This window comes from Phalacrocorax aristotelis, chromosome 9 (assembly GCF_949628215.1).
Source record: "Phalacrocorax aristotelis chromosome 9, bGulAri2.1, whole genome shotgun sequence".
NCBI classification, from domain to species: domain Eukaryota; kingdom Metazoa; phylum Chordata; class Aves; order Suliformes; family Phalacrocoracidae; genus Phalacrocorax; species Phalacrocorax aristotelis.
The window spans coordinates 21,135,803-21,155,161 of NC_134284.1; the positions used below are offsets into that span (position 1 = coordinate 21,135,803).

The following is a 19,359-nucleotide window of genomic DNA, read 5'->3' on the forward strand; positions in this document are numbered from 1 at the left end:
AATTCCTTTGTTTATGAAGCACCAGCAGTGCACATATCTAGGACTAAAACTGCAGGGTCAGGTGAGACAGACCCAGAACCCAGCCAGACACAGGTGTGAGCAGCAGCTATGAGCTTCTTCAAAACCAGAACAGAAAGTGTTCAAGCAAGCAGGGTTAATTTGGGCAGTAAGAGAAGTGCTGGAAGAGTCACTGCAGCCATTCCTCCCTTCAGGATTTCTCTTCAACATGTAGACTCTGTTCTCAGCTACATAACTGACAGGACACAGGAAACTTTTTACAAGTACATTTTTATTTAAAATAAAAATTAATTATGGTGCCTTTTTAAAATAGGGTACTGCACAATCTGTATATGCAACACAGTTTTTGGTACAGAACATATTTATTGAGCAAGGTCCTTAAATGCTAAATATACATTAATGGCTTGTTTGAGAAACATGACAACATTAATTCTGATATTTTTTTTCTCTTTAGTCATTTAACCACTGATACAGATTTCCTATAAACAATATTCGTTTTCATCTGTACATGTGGTACACAGTCAAGAAGGCAGATCTTAGAATATTTACATTCATGCATTGATTTAAACACACTATTTTGCAGTTTAAAATAATACATTTTTGTTTGTACAGGTGCAGGGAGTATTGTGAATACATATCTACCATAGGCCTGATTCTCCATTGCTTGGCAGCATCTATGGTCGTGACCTGGTTGGAGCAAGAGGCCCACACTCGCTTCACATGCTGTGACCATATGGCATGCAAGACTGGACAATTAGGTCTCTGTATAGATATATATCAATATATTTATATCTTATACGTAGTAGAACTCTCCTCTTTCTTCCCATGTCTGTTTTTGCAGCATCTAGCCAAGGTAGAGATGCTTTCCTGGTCACACTGCTGCGTTGGGTCTGAGCCAGCAGGGGCTGCAGGGCTGGGGCTTCAGCTCCACCTTCCTGGCACTGCTGAGCACTGAGGAAACTTTGCAGCTCAGGCCCTTAAAGTACATCCCCTGCTTGCATCTGCCAGTGGCGATCCTTGAGAAGTTTTGAGTTGATGCTTTCTGAGTCTGCCTGGTGGTGGTCAGAGGGGTCAGAGCAGAGCAGTTAACTTCTGCATAGAAATTGGCCATCTTTTCATCTGCTGGGGACCTGGTTATTTTGTGAATGCAGCCATGTGGGACCTTTCTATGCCTGATATTTTGGTGGCTAAAATAAACTCTAAATGCTTTTAAAGCAGTATTTTGGATTGTCAGTTCCCCAGACCCAGGGTCACTGCTTAGTGAAGCCCTTATCTATCACACCTACTCCCTTCCCTTTGTATTTAATTATAGTACAATAAGGATGCACAGAAGCCTCCTTTATAAAAGCTTTGCAAGTAGTCTGTAGAGTGTTAAACACAACCTTAAACCATATCAGAAAACTTCAGAAATCATTCTTCAATGACACTGCCTTTCTAGCCTTTCTTTTCTGAAGACTTTCACCTGCTTCCAGTACACTTTCCAAGCACCTTTCTGAAGATCACCTTAAATTTTGGTTCAATGTAGCCAACTGTACTTAGGCAGGAATCTAAAGGCAAAACTACCCCATGCAGGATCTCTCATCTCTCCCTGCCGTGGAGCTGTGCAAGTGCTGTGAGCAAAGGCTCTGGAGAGGCAGAGAAGGAGCTCTCAGCCTGCCTGCTGCTGCTCTTCTGTGGCCAGCAGATTAAAAAAAGCACACTGGGGAATGTTTGTTTATGAAATATTATGACGATGGTGTGCCCAAATAGGTTTATTTAATATCAACATGTTGGATATAATGATAGTGTAAATCTGCCTATACAAATAGGATACATCTATATCTCTGAAAATACTGCCACAGACCTGGTAAGTATTTTTATCTTGATAATACAGATGGGTAAATTGAGGCACAGAGGCGCAAAATTACTTGCTAGTAAACAGCAGATCAGTGGCAGAGTTGAAAGTAGATCCCAGTCCCTGCATGCTGCTCCTTGAAATGTCCTGCCTCCCCACCCTCCATGAAGTTTTTAATGCTGATGTTCCACTGAGGAGACCTCAGGGGACCTGGGGTGGGGGTACTTGTGGGTTATGTCATGCACCAGGGTCTTCTCTCCGTGATGACCTTTTACTGTTGACATCACTGAAAATCAGACAGCGTCCGGTGACCATCTCTTTAGACTTTTTCTTGCAAAAACAGACACATTTGGGTGGGCATAATGAGCTACAAATCCCTTTTGTGATTTTGGCCTTACAAAACATGCCTTTAAAGCTGTGTTAGGAAATAAATAAAATCAACACCATTTAGGAGAAAGTGCTAATCCTGAGCCCATATCATGCTAAACTCTTCTGCATTCATACTTTGTACTCTCAGCTAAACATGCAACCAGTCTCAAACTATGCCACATTTAAGCAGAAAAAGCTGGAGTAAAAAAAGGGAGGCAAACATAGGTAACTACACCATAATAAATGTTATAGCATAAAAAATATTCTAGAAATATACTTGCAATATTTGTGTTATAGTATTTAGGGGCTAAGTGCTTTAGGCAATCATCATTTGGGATACTAGACTCAAAGTATAAATTCTGTCATTTTAATCCCACTTTGGATCCAAGAACATATCACTGTGTCTTGTGCAAGAACACAACAAGAATATGGCAGGTAATGATCGTACTCTTGGGCAAAGGGTTACTTATTCCCTTTCACTTTTGTAATTGCATTCACTTCTCAAGAAAGTCTAGCCTTTAAAAAATAATTTTATATAGCTAAACTTCTACATAGTGATGACAGCTAAATTAATAACTCCATAAATTCCTCAACACCAGTATATAGCAGCATTTCATTTTATCATTGAAAAGAGACTTATATTTACATACACTCAACAGTTCAATAGGTAATAGAAAACTACAGATGGGCCTGAGCTGAAACTGCTGATTTGAACATCCCGGAGCTTTTTCAGGGAAGATCTGCAGAACATCGTCTTCCTCTACCATCAGCCAATCTCTACATCCCAGCAACAGTCCAACTGCAGACAGGAATGCGTTCAAAATCAAGGTTTGATTTCTGCAGTTCAGGCACATCCTTATACAAAACTGAAAGCATCAGTGTGTTGCAGTACCGAGGGATGTGACTACTGGGGCTCAGCCACGTCCTGGAGCAAGACTGGGTCGGCGCCTGGGAGTTACAGATGTGGAGACCAAGTGGTATCAAAGCTTGACGTCCAGACAAGAAGCCAGGGTGGAAATTTGTCTTTCACTGCATCACTACTTCCAGCACAGAGGTAAATGGAGACATACATGTGACATGAAGGAAAGTTTTCAGGAGGTGGGGAAAGACCAGCGTCTCAGCTAGTCTCATCGCCTTTATCCTAGAGGGTTACTTACTGAGTCTAACCTGAGATCCTATGTGAAATGAATTTGGGTGGATTCAGCTTTGCTTTAAGTAGTCTGCAATCCACGTCACAGAAAGTATAACACTAAGCTATTATGCTGAATTTGGCATGATCGGCAGTCTCATCCCAGGAGAGGCAGAGACTGAGTTTACGTGGGCACAGCCAGCTTCCTAGATCCTCAAAAGTGGTCCTCCAAGCCAGACCTACAGTGACCTTGGTGGCTCAGTTCAGGATACTGGATGCTTTCAGGAAACAACACTAATCAGTGAATGAAGAGGACTTCAAAGGGCTGCTAGTCCTTTCAACACGATCCCACCCAAATACTCACCCAAGATGTAAACAACAGCTTTCCTGTAGGGGTTTCCCTGGGGAATCAGCATGATGCAAACACAGAGAAACATGTAGCATTTCACAAAGGAAGAACTTTTTTAAAGCTAAAAAATAAAGTGTGATGCAAAAAAGGAGGCTGATTATGAAGTAATAATGTTCAAAGCACCTCTTAATAATATCTCTCTTTCAATAGGAATGCTAATTGCTGAAGTCTTACATTTTGATTTCTTTTGCCTGAAAAGTCTCCAGCCATGGAAATTGCATAGTCACCAGACCGCAGATGAATTTCCTGGGATAAGTCACAAGTTCATGCAATTTTTGGTTGCTTGACTGGCTTAACAGAAAACTTTGTTCCTTTTTTAATAATGAAATAATAAGAATGATAAGAATGAAGTTAAATGTACAAAACTGAACAGGCTGGAGAAGAACGTAGGTGACCCCTCCTACCCTTAACCCTCAGACCTATTTATAATAAGCTGCTGCCACTCTGGCAGATCACCTTCTCCTCAAAAGACCCTATTTCAGCAGCTTTTGTGGACACTCAATTCAAACTGAAAAGTGGGGGAGGGGAAGCAAGGAAGAAGAAATGGGAGGCATCGTGACATGACCTTCATGAGATGTAGCATGCAATGCTTATGCCTTTGTGAGGCCTTTTCTCCGGGCAGCCCGAGTGGGCAAGTTTATCCTCCTTTGGAGAAGCAGCAAGCCTGAAGAGCAGCCTGCTTTTCTCTTCTGAATCACTGATGCGTGTGCTATTTCTCAAATGAAGTTCTTGGCCACCGAGCTCCTTTCGTTGCCTTATTTCACCCACCTCGCATACTCCATGTGTGTGCTTTGAAAGTTTGCCACCTCCTGCGCCTCAGTGGGATTTCAGGGATTATACGACCGCATTGTTATCAACTGTTTTGTTGTTTTGGGAGGAGGTCATTGCATATTCAGCCCGACTGGTTCCGTTCTCTTCTTTTCTCATTGGTTTCCTTAGGTGAATCCAGGTTCAATGATGTATAGGCCGGGTCAAGGGAGAAGAAAGGACAGAAATAAACATCATCTCTGTCAATACAGACTGAAAGCAAGGACATGTAAGGTGCATCGTAACACTGAACTTTTCCTCTCTATTTTCCCTTTAAAACAGCAGTTAAACTTCGTCAAACCTCATGATCCACCTGGAAGATGAGGGGTCTGGTCCTAAGCCCTGTTGACAGGCTGTTGGCCTCCCCATGCTAGCCCATGCTAGCTAGGTGGGTATGCTGCATGAGACAAAGGCTGCTGGAAGGACAGCTTTCCACGACCACCTTCATCTCTGGAATGGAGGCTTGGGTACTGAGTCAGGCTCTGCATTGGGGCAGTCCTGGGCCTTGAAGTGCAACGTAATTAGAACTGGGATGATGACCAGTCATGTCCACTGAGGACCCAACTGACTCAGCAGTCATCATAAAAGCACCATGTTTGGTCACTAGGAGAGGACTCATCTGAGCAGTGTAGGTATGTACATCTGTGGTCACCACCCCAGATACCTTCACAGTCAATGGAGAGAAACAGGTACTTTTAAAACACAGTTCAGAACAGCTTAAAGTGGATATGCAAAATAAGTCAGATGCCTTGTGCCCAAGGCATTTTGTGTTCCTCTGCATTGCCTGTGAAAGAAGGCTAGTTTACTAGCCCAGACACAGATGTTCATGTTCTAGGTGTCTGAGTTAGTGACTGAAACATGGTACCTGCTGTGATCTACCAGTCCCCCAACATGAACCACTGAAGCATCCCCTTTTTATTTTGTTTGCTGGCCACTGGCACCATTTGGTAACACTGGCCAAGGCCACCAATGTTAATTGTGAGGGAGTTCAGGAAATGGCCAGCAAGTGTAGAAATCTAACAAGCATCTGCGCATCACAGACCAGCATCATCTTATTTGGGATTTTAAAGTGACTCTGAAAATGCAGAGCTGAGCTTAAGTCCCGTAATAGACCATGTTACATCACGTAAGTGTTTCCCCCACAATTCTCTCCTTGAAAAGTGGTGTGACCTTTATTTAAAGCTGAAGCTGTACACATAGTAGGAGGAAAAAGCTTCGTGCTTTCCACACAGATATTTCAGACATTACTGCTTTCAGTTTAAGGTGCTTCTAAGGGCAAAAAGAGTACCAGAAAAACAAATGTAATACAACAGTTAGTCTGTGCTATTGTTCTTCACATTGTTTAACATAACAAACAACAATTAATAAAAAAATAGTTAATGACATTGAATTTCAGTGAAGTATTAGTGAAAGATTTATGGAGAATGATTACAGGAAGACAAATTTGTTTTGCTTGTAATCTCAAAGAAAATACTTCTGATTGTGATGTCTTACGCTGCTCTTTAGCTGGCAAGAGTTAAGGCTTGTTAATACTAGTCACAATTCCAGCTATTAGAGAATGGAAATGGAAGGGAAGGGGTGACTAAGAGCTTTGTTGAACCCCTTTTTCAGCCATTAATATGCTGTGCCTGTCTGTATCTGATACAAGCTTCTGCGGCTCTGTCTTTCATGACACTGTAAAGCATCCATCCACCCCACCACATCCCTGACAAGAGGAATGGAGAATCTGATGGCAATACTTCTCTTACATTTTCCTGGGCAGGAAAAATGGTGTGGCTTTCTTTAAACTTCTCTGCTGCTTTCAAAAATTTCTTTTTTTTTTTCTTCCCCCGCCCCCCCCCCCCCCCCCCAACCCTGACAGTCAGTGCTATGAATGGTCAAAAAATGAAGACATTTTTGCCACTTCTACATGCTATCTGTTTGCCTCCTGTTTAGCCCTTCTTTCTTTTTTTGGTCTCCTATGCATTTCTGCACCTCTCCAGTTCCATTTTCTTTCCCTGTCTACTCTTCCTCTTTTTTCTTCATGTTAAAAAAAGTCTTCCTCTCATTTTTATCTACAATTTTTCTTTTTTGTAGAAGTGATTTCAAGACTGACTTCTTCAGTCCTCCTGAATCTCTTTTTCCTTTCCTCCCCCTTTTTTTTGCTTCAATTTCTCTTCTTGAGAGCAGCTATTTGCTCTTTCCCCTCCCCAGGCTGGTGTCCCAGCACAGAGCTGGGAGGTTTGGAGACTCTCCCCTGACGGTGAGAGCTCTCTGGAGGCACTGCTGGAGAGGTTGCAAGTGATACCACACCACTGGCACCAGCATGCATTGCAAGTATATTTTTTCAGAGCCTGAAAATAGTGGAATGGAGATTTTATCAGGGTTCTGCTTCTGCCTTATCAACTGCTCAGGGTTAGCGCTAGCAAAACAGAGCAACTACTTTCTTGCGTCTCAATGAAATGGCTATTTGAGGCACTTTATTTATTTATTTATTTATTTATTTATTTATTTGTGGCAGACACAGAATTTCAGGCTTGGACAATGCTCTGTTTAACTCCTTCACTTGATTTGTTTCTAAATGTGTGTCAGGTGTGGATTTGGGGTCAGACTTGCTTCAGTCATGCTATTTAAATGACTGGCTTGACAGACTTGCATGCACTTGTCACAGTGATTAGAATTGACCTATGTATATAGATATGCAAAGTCATTTTGGCCTGTTGCAATTTTTCAACTGCCCTTTTGTATTAGGGCACTAGTTCTTTTCGGTGCCACTAGCTCTGTGTGTCACTAGCTCTTTTTCACTTTGAATTTCATCCACTGTTGAGATCCAAGCATGCAAGTTTTCCTCTTACACACCAAGGGGAGTCCTTTTATCCTATTTTCTGCCTGATAAACTAGGTTATGCATGATCTTCCTACATGTAATACTCCAAGCCCCCTTTCAGCTGAAGTGCTGTGTCCCTGTATTTATGCATTTCCACTCCAGGGTTGCTCTCCATTGGTGAAAGCAATGTTTCAGATTAGTATGGGAATGAGTAGGGAACTGTTAATATCTGTGATATACTCACTTGGTGGCAGGCGAAACAGGCTGTTTGCTAACGAATGGTTTACATTGCTTTACAGTCTGATTTGCTACCCATTGTGCTTTGATGTTTAGCAAACAAATTGGTTCACTCTTCATGCCATACATCTGCGAATGAAAGGTACGTGCAACGCTGTACAGCTCAGTACATGCCTGAAATGATGCATCAGGGTTTGTAATGACCTCTCCACCATGCATGCATTAATTTGCATGAGTCCTAAAATCAAGAAAGCATCAAACAGCCATTTAACAGTGTACTACACATGGCAAGCTTCAATTTCAGATGATGTTCTGAGCACATTATAAATCTTATTTATCAAAGAAATTCTTATTGGCTTGTCATCTTGGTTTGTACCAGTTCTCTGCAGAGTCCTCTGTAAAGGTCAATGAAACGATGCACAGTCAAACATAATTTGTATGTTCTGTCTTTAGAAAATTTCTTAGAGGTGACAGAGTTTTTGGCCCTTGATCATGTCTAGTCACAAAACTCAGTTGGCATATTTGACAAAACCTGCCAGTTTTGGCTACTGGCATAAATTTGGTATAGACCTACTGTCTGTAAGACAGTTGTGCAGTGCAGTACTAGGGGAGGGTTTCACCTCGTATCTCACTTGTACACACTTAAGAAAATCTCTCTATATGATTTTTCAGACAAAATCAAGCAAAACCTGAGCAGACTATTCATTTAGTTGGGACTTTAGTATGCCTCATTATTTATAGGCTTATTGAAGTTTTGAGGAGAATAAGATCACCTAGAAATGGGAATAGAATTTTTGTCCAGAAGAGTAAAGCGCAACAAAGTTTAAAAGACACAATGCAGTCCATGTGTGCATACTCTTCAAGGTGCCTGGAAGGGATGAGAATTACGAATAAAACCTGATTTCATAAGACAAACCTGAGTGTTGCAAACTTGTTTCCTACTGCCTACCTCCAAAGCAATGTTTCTGATAAGTGCCAGTGCACCAGGGCCAGCATCTGGGAAGGCTGGGCCCTAGGGAAACCCAGCCAAGCTAGGAGGGGGTGACCTTGGGCTGGCAGTAGAGAAATGGAGGGATCTTAAATTGTGTCTCCTCTCAAAGCCGTTTCACCTTGAAGTGGCTTCTTACCATGAACAAAGCTACTGCAAAGCTCTCTGGAGAGCCTCACTTTTGCATGTCACAGCACAGGGTTGTGCTATGCAGAAAGATAAGCAGCTGGCGAGCTGCTCTACTGATGAGCATCACTGCAGCTCGTCCGCTCCTCCTGCATTGGTGGTAGCAGGCGCCAGGTTGCACATGTGCCTGCCGATCCCTGGGGCAAAGCGGCAGAAGGGAAGAGGCAAATCAGAGAGGTGAAGATGTAACACTTACACCTGCAATGACTTCAAAGCTCTTCTCAATACTGATGAATATTTCATTAGCTAACAACACATAAAAATTAATGATTTTCAATAAAACTGGGTCTTATACGATGCACCCATTTGCTTCATAGGATTGGTTTATCCTGATGTGCCCCCAGTGCACAGCAGAAATATCAAAGCTATATATATACCAGTAGACGTCCAACAGCAGCAGCATCTTCCTGGATTACAAAAGCTGTCCAAGAAATAGGGTAAATACCTGGTAGGTAGGTTTTCACTCAGCTTCATCTCTTGGGCTAGGATGCTAGCAGCTATGTTTAGAGCTCTTGGCTAGACTTCACTGCTGGAATCCCAGACAAGATGATGTGTGCGCTACAGCCACAGTTCAAAAACATCCTTATTTAGCAGATACAGGATAGGAATGGAAGTTTTGTAATGTTATTCAACTCCTGGACCATCTTTCCCAGTAACCTGAGTGTTTATAAGACAATAAAGAAGCTAAATGGAGGCTGTTTACGTCTCAGTACTGGGGGCATTCATCTAACAGCTGTTTGATTCATGCTGGCCATCAGCCATCAGAGGTGAATCATTTCTCATGACAGGAACTGGTGGGAGAAGTGAACTTGTTTTCTAAGACTGGTTTGTGAACAGAACCCCTGCTAGAAGGGCTCAGTGCACTGACAACGGTTGCTTTCTGGGACATAGCCATCGAATTTTTGTGCAGCTGCCCACCATGAGCCTTGCCTAATTGACTAACCTGGGTTGGCCAGCCTGGCACTACGGCCCAGACATATGGGGCTCATGTAAAGAAGGACACTTCTCTGGAGACATTTTTCAGAGTCATGGAAAGAGAGTCACATTCTGACTTTGACAGTCTCAGGGGGCCTAGAAAAATTCAGTCTGGATAATTTTTATTTGACAATGTAAAAATAGAAATCAAAGAAGAAACTGTAATGATGAAAATTCCCTGACACCTTAGGTTTTCTCTGTTAAATTAGTTAACAGCCATATGTAGACCATCTATCTGTTCAGAAAACAAGCAGCATACTATTCATTCCTCGTAGGAAGAGGTTACTGGCTCAACTACCTCCCACACACAAAGCAAATGCTTTACAGTTATAATAAAAAGCAGCTCCATCTGGACAACTTTCAGCAATGCACTCACTACTGCTCAATGTTTGTTGAGGACCAGCATTCAATACTCTCAGTCTCCCAAGGCTTTTCAATGTATTCCCTGTATTTCCATCTTTGGTCTGGTAAGTTAGGTAGTCCAGCATCTAAAAGACAGTTAAAACTGTCTTGCCCAGTGCTTATTACTTATTATCCCAACATGTGATGTTTTTGACTTACTCTTCTAAAGTAGGAAGTCTTATAGGTATACCTGGATGATATTACCTGCACTGTTTGGAAAGGCAATGTCTAGTGGGTTTGTGAATCAGAAAAGGCCACTCTTTCCCCAGAGACCTTTGAGTGCTTCAGTCTTAGCCAAACAAAACTAGTGATCAGCTGATAAATAAGATTTACAAGAGAAAGTAAGCATACAATTTTGAACATCTTCAGACCTTTTCCATCTCTCTCACATTTGGAGAAGGGGAGAAGACCTGTACAAGTGCACAGTACTAGGACCATTATGCAAAATGTAAAAGTCTCTTTCACAGCACTGCAAGTCATGTTGCATCAATAGGCTTTGATCTAGCCCCAAGATACCATCTCCTAGAGAAGAGTTTCTTCTTTTCTGGCTGTTCACACGAGCATTTTCAAGCCTGCAATTTATGGCTAATTCAGCTCTCCCTCACAGCCATTTTTAGCTGACCAGTTTCCAGAGTATATTTAAGCAAGCCCTGCAGGCACGTGGGCGATTTCTGTTTTGGGGAGTTTCACTCTCCTCTGTAATAGCCAAATCCCCCTCACTGTGCATGGATTGAAGATCTAGCCTTTGCTGAGTGCTTCTCTCGGGGAAAAAAAAATAAATCCGTGGGGAGCTGCTCTGCAGCCATTCATCAGCACTTAGAGGTTCCCTGAGCTGGTGTGCTCGGGTTGCAAAACGTGGTGGGCAAATCTCTTTCTGTAGAAGTGCATCAATCCCAGCCTACTGAAGTTGCCCTGGGTATATCTGAAGGGAGGATTTGGCCTGTTCAGATTGCAAGTAATTGCAATAGATTGCTGAGCCACATGTGAAATTTAAGAAGTGGAGTTTAGTCTTCATTTATTTTCAGCAGTGCAAAGTCAGAGTAATTCCACAGACTTTGGTGGACTTTAGAAGGATTTGTTCTGATGTTACAGAGGAAGATCCGTCCCTGGGAGACTAAGGTGATGCAATCACATTTCCTACTAGGTCTTCAATTAAGCTAACTTCAGAATTATGCTCCTACATGAAACCAATCTTAAGAAAGAGAAGCAGCTTTATTATTAGGATACTAGACTATCAACCGGTATAATTGATAAAAGTACTTTCAGTGACCCCTCACGTTACAATCCATTCTTTGCATTCCCTATAATGATCTTTAAAAGGTTTTATTGACTGGAGGGATATTACAGCTGACGTTATCCACTGGGTATTCTCAGCGCAGAATACATCCTTGACATGTTTTGATGACAAAAGGAAAAAAATGAATGGGACTAATGTAAAAAAATGAGCTCATGTTGCTGGCCTTTCATCCTGGCAAAAAGCCACTAAATTGGGGGGGGAAAGAAAAGAGAGAGAAGATATTAAATGCATTGAATGAAGGCACCTTGCTTGGAACAAAGCCAAAACATGTCTGGAGGATGGCCACAGCCATGGCCATGCCTGGCAGTATGCTACGCACTGGCAGTGCCCTTTGGGGATGAGCTGGGCATGCTCCTGCTCCTCAAAGGCCTGTCCTGCCACAGAGCAGTGTAGGCAGCTAAGGAACTTAGTTCATGCTGCACCATGCTCTGTCAAGGAATGCAGAAACACCCTGGGATTGTCAATATATATGTAGGTCCCAGATAATATATGCATATGTAACATATAGAGTTATATGTAACTCCATTGCATTAGACAGGATCTGCCCTAACAAGATTATAAATCAAAGAGAGAAGTGAGCTCACATTTCTGTCCTAATTTCTTATGGAAGACAATAAACAAGCTTGAACAACCTAGTCTAATGAAAAGAAGGAGGAGATAGGATTGGTCTCAGGGAATACCAGGGGAGGAAAAGGGCATTTGAATGGAAGAAATGGGAAGCAGACATGGGTAAATTTAGGCTGGAGATACAAAAAAAGGTTCTTTTACTCTCAGAAGAAAAATGGTTTGAATTGGGACTGCTGGAGGAGGTAGAAGGGAGAGAGGGAAAACTACACAGCTTCAAGAAGAGACTGGTATGTTTATGAAACAGATCAAATGCCACAGTGCCCATAATACTGGGGACAGACAGGGTGACCCAAGGGTCTTGTTCCAGTCCCATGTTACTAGGACGTCTAGGCTGCCACCCTGAAGAATCATAGAAGGAATACTGACTGCTTCAGGGAACTGAAACAACCAATGTAACAGGAGAAACCATTTCACTGAACTTCAGGTGCAGCCTCGGTTTCCCTGGGGTTGATTCACAGTGATGAAGGTAATACCTGGAGTCAGAGCTGGACACCAGGTGCGTTGCTTTACTACGGCACCCAGGTCTGGGCGGTGGTTGGGAATAGGTAACAGCTGGATAATGAAGGCAGTATACTCTCTTACTTTGATTTTTTTTCCATTTCATGCAGATTGGAAGAGGGAGGAAAGTAGCATTTTCCAGAGCCCTCCTGTGAATATCCTCCAGACTAGTGCAGACTGGATGCATTACTGCAGTAGTGGCATTATGCTGGTGTCTCACTAAATTGAAGAAATCGAAGCCATGGAGCTTGTGTAAAGATGGACAAAAATTTAAGGCTGCCCTCACACTGGACTGTGCACACTCTCTGGGCTTTTAAGCCTACAAGCTGAATGCACTTGCAGGTTTGCTCCTTCATTTCTGCACAGCTCTATGACAGTTCTCCGTGATCCACATAAAACTGAGACATGAACATTCTCACAGGTGCTGGCATGAAGTCCTTTAAAAATTTCCAGTCTTTATGGAACAGATTGAACAACACCTATCACGATTCAATACTTTCTACCTTTAAAGTGCTTAACAAACATTAATCAGGCAATCTGGAGAAACATGCTTTTCAAGTGACCATCTGCACCAATCCTTATCAATACCTTGCTTTTTTTAATATAGACAACACATCTAAACATATACATTGAACAGAACATGACAACTACCGAACTGCTTGTTGTGGTTTAACCTGGCAGGCAGCTAAACACCACACAGCCAGAACATTTCTTTGGCCAGTTTGGGTCAGCTGTCCTGGCTGTGTCCCCTCCCAGCTTGCTGGCAGAGCATGGGAGGCTAGAAAAGTCCTTGACTAGTGTAAGCGTACTTAGCAACAACTAAAACACCAGTGTGTTATTAACATTATTCTCATACTAAATCCAAAACACAGCACTATCCCAGCCAAAACCAGCATACTGCTTCTGCTCAGCTACAGTGAGATTAGTAAAAGACATTTATAAACTATTATTTAGCTAGGCACCCATTAGAAGTTGTCCTTACAAAGAGATGCCTATATTGGAGGGGAAGTGAAGGAGGGAAAGGTGCAGGAATCCCCTACCAGGTCTGCAAACTGGCTGGCTGTTGGTGCCCCGTGCTGCAGGTCAGGGTGGGCATCAGTGCTGGAAAAACATGGGGATGGAATAATAAGGTGGCGGAGAGAGGAGATGAGCAAGGGCTGCTCTTTGCTAGCCCATTGCCATACCTGAAGGACAGTATGTCTCTCACCAACCTAGTGACTGTTGAAATTGCCATTTTAGGCACTGGACTTTTCCATCCCTCAAACAAAGTTGATGATCTGTGCTACTTTGTACCCAGATTTTTTTGCTGAATATAGATAACTACCTTGCTATTTGATCCCTTGCAAACAGAGGGGACAACTTGAACGATGGACTTGATCCATACAGAAGAACAAGGCTACCACTATTTCACAGAATGATTTAAATAGAATGCCACAAAATTATTTAAATAGTAATGATTAATTTCTGTGCAGATGAACCAAAGTTATCTGCAGATTTTCCATTATAGAAATGTCTTTAATAGAAGGGTGTCTGCAACACAAATAAATGCAAGGCGATGAGAAGAAAATTAAAACTTGTAAAATGAACTAACATTTGTAAGTATCTAGACCACTTTGCATATGAGGCAATCCGTCTCTGCGACCAACTAGGGTAAGACCACTGATTTCCAAGCAGCTGTTTCTGACTTTCTCCACTCACTTAGAAGAGCCTGCAGAGCCAGGCCCTGCTCTTTGCAGGATAAATGCAAACGCACTGTAAGTGGGCTGCACAGGGTGGTCCCAGCCCTCCCATGTTCTAGGTGTACAATAGGGCAAGTCCATACAGAGGCAGAGTAACCATAGCAAGTCCTACACACCTTGATTTGGTTTTGTGCAGTTTGGGAGCTAAGTGGCTTTAGACAATTTTAACTGGGGGAAATTTCTGCGGAAGGATTTGAGTTCAGCCAGTCTCCTTGCTGACTTCCCAGGGCTCAGTGCAACTGAAAGGAAGAGCCAGGTTAGCCTGCAGTTCCGTCACTTGGGAGTCTTATCATCTTTCATAAGGTTTCGTGCTACTGCCTCAAAAGGCAGACACCAAAGAGGGCACCATTTCTCCATCCGGCACATCTTTTCAAAGGCCAGAATGGATGCTGTGATGCTCATCTCCACAAATGCCCTCTGACATGGCTATTTAGTCAACTCTCTGAAACAGGCAAACCAGGAGCATCGTCCTCTAGCTCAGACACACCGGAGAGGGTGGCCACGTGCCTGCCAATGGAGGAGACACCAGAGTCAGAGTGAGGTAAGCTGTGGCAGAGCAGGACGACCCCAACAGATGCCATCTTCTCCCACACCCAGCTCTGCCCACGCTGACCTACTGTGTGTCTCGCGTTCACGGCAAGGCTCTCCGGAGCGGGGAGCTGTGCGCTGCTTAGCAACCCAGAAGCATTATAAATATTTAGCAGTAAGTATGGTGGGGTGCAGGGAAGGAAGGACAGTGGTAGCAGAAATCAGTCTGTGCAGCCACACAAGTGGTGGCAGCACAGCTGCAAGGGGCCTGAGGGTAGCTGCAAGCGATTGATGTGTGCAGGAGGAGTGTTGCAGCTCTGTGCAGGGGTCCCTGTCCGCACTCTCTGTGCCTTGGGCAGTGTGGCTGCATGGCAGCAAACAGCACATCAAGGCAGGAGTGTGTGTGATGTGACATCCCGCCAGAGCAGTGGGGACTCCTGAAACCAGCTGGTGGGGACAAGCACCCCTGAGCCTTCCTTTATCAACACCTTTTCTCAGCTAGGTCATGGAAAAGCTGAGATCTTGTTTGGACACCAAGTTGTGACTAGTTAGACAAAGGTGTGAATATAATGCACATTAATTACAGTGTGAAATAATGCTGTTGTGGTCAGATGCCTCATTACCTCTGGCTGAGATTCCCTACACAGGAGGAAGCACGTCCAAGCGCAGCTCCTGCTGTTCCCTAAGCTCTACCTTTCCCCAGGGTCTCTGCACACAGAAGTGCAGGTTAGAGCTAAGCATCAAGATCAAAGTCAGCAGAAGTCATGAATTAGAGAGGGCAAGGTTGCTTGCCAGAGGTGTGCCAAAAGGTCAGGCAGGTAGGGGGTATCCTCTGCATGGTCAAATCTGGGGCAACATGGTGGTGATGCAGGAACCAAGTCCCTGAGGAAAACAAGAAAAGGCAGAGACTGGGGGGTAATGGGGCATGCACACAGGACCGAGAGGTGTGCTGAACAGTCCTGAGCATCTTGAAAGTGGTTGCATGCATGTGATGGGTAGGGGATTGACTGGTGTTTAGCTGCTCCATGATCAGGTCTGGCTTCTTGTCATCCCCCAGACAGAGCAGAGTGAGTGTGGGCAGTGCCTGCTTGGGGCAGCACAGGGCATGTGTGGGAGCTGTTGGGGCACTTCCACACTTTTCTGGCTTTCTCGTTCTAACTTTGGGAGTTTTAGAGCTCCTGCAAATCCACCGTGTCTGCTGCATTCACCAGGAGCTGCAGTTGTTCAGCCACTGGAGAAATCAGGCTTTACTGCTTTTACTCCAGATGCACTGCAAGTCCTGCATGGAAAGGAAAAGTGGGCAATAAAGGCACCCAGCAGGTTCCTATGGGATTCTCATTGTCTAGAGGAAGTTTCTGGCTGATACAGAGCTGGAGTAATAGATCTACATCCCCCACGCCACTACCATGGGTACAATTTCCGCCGAGCCATAAAAAAGATTGTCCCAGGCACCCCAGAGTGCTGCTGCTGGGTTCTTGCAGGCTGTAACAAACACAGTCCTAAGCTCAGATATCCCAAATAATCAAGCCAAAAACTTTCTTCAAGTGTCTGTGCACATTGTGCTGGGTACACCTCAGGCACAGCTGTGGTTTTCACCAGCAGGGTCAGCCACTAGTGCCCTGTGTCAGCTTGTAAAAACTATGATTGCCTTAAAAATGAAATGAATTTCTAAGAAAATGTTATTTCTTTGCCTTATGTAGGAGTCTTGAGTTTAAAGTCAGTTTTTAGACTAGTAGGTGAAGAGAACCCTGATCATATGTTTATTCAGATTACATCAGAAGTTATGGCTTCAGGAAAAAATGTATCAAAAACCTCATGGTAAGCCTGGCAACTCTTTATGTTTCAGAGCTCTAGTATCTACTTTTATCTTCTAATTGCACTGGGATAAATCAGGAATATTTCAACCAATACAATTAGACCAGCATGGGTATTAGATTCTGGCATGAGCCTGTGCAATCCACCTGTGGCTATTACAGAGTTGCACTGAGGCAGTAACTGTACAGTACTTGAATCTATTGCAAGACTTTTACCCATTCGATGTGGCACCCTCATCTGCAGTAGAAAACAGTAAAATGGCAACTTTGTTCCTGGTCACAGTGAAAAGTTAGTTGATCACAGGATAGAGATAATGCTCTACAGGTTTCTGTTGGCATCTTTGTCAATACATCACAAATTAGGAGTGAACAAGTGAAAATGACCCATAGGAGAGTATTCTGTGCCACATTTGAAACACTTGTTTTATGCTAAAAACTAAAGCCTCCTGAAGGCTTCTAGTGTTCCCAGTTATGAGAAACAGTGGTGCATTTTATCCTTTTATGACAGCAAAATTTCTCCCTAGCAGAATGTGACGTTGGTATAACTTGAGACTTAAGAGACAGACAAATCCTTCCCTGTAATAAGTTATGCAAACATGTAGTGCTCATAAAAGTCCCAGACTGACAGCACTGAAGAGCAGATCCTCCTGCTTATCTGACCAACACAGGCAACGGCAAAGCAAACTTTCCTGCACAGCACTGCCCATGAGCCTTGGCTCAGCCATCTCAGAATGAAAGTCTATTATATCAACTTTACTCATCAGCCCTTGATCTGTCAAATGAACCTGTTAACAGGTAGCAGCAATACTTTCACTATTCTACTTTAAAAATGAGGCCAACCCTTTTCTGTCTTGATGCACTCAAAAACTTTGAGCAGCGCCAACTCTTAGTCCCCTATCCAAAATCCCCACTGATGCCACTGAATCAGCAGAATGAATAGAGCAGAGCTCTGGTGTCTCCAGTGGGCTTGGGTCAAGCTGTAAAGCTGTTCAACAGCTTGTCTTATATATATTACCTTGGAAATCATTGCACAATCAATACTCTTCAGAAGAACAACTGATTTTCATTGTACTATCATCCAGTTTTCATCAAGCAGAGCTACATCTAGTTTAATAAATAGTGGCACCTTTGAAAGAACACAAGAAAACCAACAAGAACTCAAGAGAGGTCATGGACTCTCCATCTGCAGAGATATTCAAAACCCAGCTGGACACAGTCCTGGGCAACCTGCTCTAGCTGACTCTGTTAGAGCAGGAATTTGGACTAGATGTTCTCAAGCTGTCCCTTTCAACCTCAATCGTTCTGTGATTCTATGATGGTTAAAAAATGGGATTTCCTGCAGAAAGTGTGGTTTCTCAGGGTATTTAAATTGTGACTAGTAGATCATCTACAACCTTATTCCAAGGATGGGAGTAAACTCACCACTGGGAGATGATTAGGCATAGAGGCTAAGCAACACATGGGGACATAGAGGCGGCAGAAGACCTGGACAGTGGTGCTCAGCAGTAGATGCCTAACCTGTTTTTAATAAGCATCAACATTCAGCCAGTGGAAAAGGTGATCAGGCTACAGTGTGACTGTCTTTTCCTTGCTCTTCCAAAATTTTTAAGTTTGTCTTTCTTTCAATTGCCCTCAGTGACATTCTCAGGTTTCCCTGATGAAGACCATATTCCTTTTTGAATGGCATTTCTTAGGGGTTGACCCCTTTTGCAGAGCTGAACTGGTTTGACGTCAGGGAATTGCACCAAAGACACACAGATCTGCCCCATAGACCTTCTTCCCTTTGAATGTCCCCCACTCAAACAGTACTTTTTAACCGAGGTTCTCCACCAAATATCTCATTTTATCTTCTGAGTAATGAGTAATTACCATCTTTCCAGCCATCTGCTGAGAATTAAGGCACCATTTCAGTACAAACCATTCTAAAATGCCAGGGAGAACAGAAGAGATTAACAATCTCAATGCACTTTGACCTGTCTCCCATTGGCCATGCCATGAATATCCACTTCAAAGAGATTAAGTAAGTCTGGGATACTGTTCTGTCTTCTCTCCCCACATGGAAAAGCATTATTTCCTTGCAGTTAGGAATGATTTTGGACTAGATTGTACTCAGCCTCAGCACTTCTCATAGGAGATGGCCACGTGGCGGACTACACAGTCCTTGCTCTTTGCGGGACTGAGTGGTGCAAAATGTCTGCCATTGGCCATGCCATGAATATCCACTTCAAAGAGGATGCCATGTCCTGCTGAACAGGAGATACACCCCTGCACCATGGGACACACTGTTCCACACATAGCAGCTCACCACAGCCCCAAATCCCATTTTCTAGCCTTGTTAAATAAGCTTCTGTGTTCTTCCCTTGCAAGCACCTGCCTCACTTTGTCAAACAAAACTGTCTGAACCTTGCTCCCGCTACTAAAATTAGACCCTGCAGTATACAGGGTCCATAAATCATACGCTAATGCTGAATACCCTAGAAAATACCTGAGCAATGAATTTTAAGACAGTTTAAATATGACCTGTCATTTTATTTCAGTACAATATTTTCTTCCATTTAATTATTATTTGAAGGTGAACTCAGCACTTATTTAAGGAAGTGCATACCTAGGCATTTATGGCACCTTTCTCTCAGGGTATGGGACACATACAAAACAATGGTTTGACAAAGTTAGAATAGTGAGTAAAAGGTATATTGT

The 19,359-nt window shown here is 43.2% G+C and overlaps 1 protein-coding gene across 2 annotated transcripts in view; it reads right to left on the bottom strand.

The window, feature by feature from the left end:
* Nucleotides 1-269: 269 nt before the first annotated feature.
* The window catches only part of PRIMA1 (proline rich membrane anchor 1), a 55,004-nt gene continuing 35,914 nt past the window's right edge, over nucleotides 270-19,359 (bottom strand). The window contains exon 4 of one of the 2 annotated variants that reach the window (XM_075103795.1): nucleotides 270-4,693. In XM_075103795.1, the coding sequence (XP_074959896.1) occupies nucleotides 4,594-4,693 (100 nt within the window). In that variant the 3' untranslated portion in view covers nucleotides 270-4,593. Of the gene's footprint in view, nucleotides 4,694-7,749; nucleotides 7,847-19,359 lie in introns of those variants that run through there. The other variant, XM_075103796.1, reaches the window with a different exon arrangement.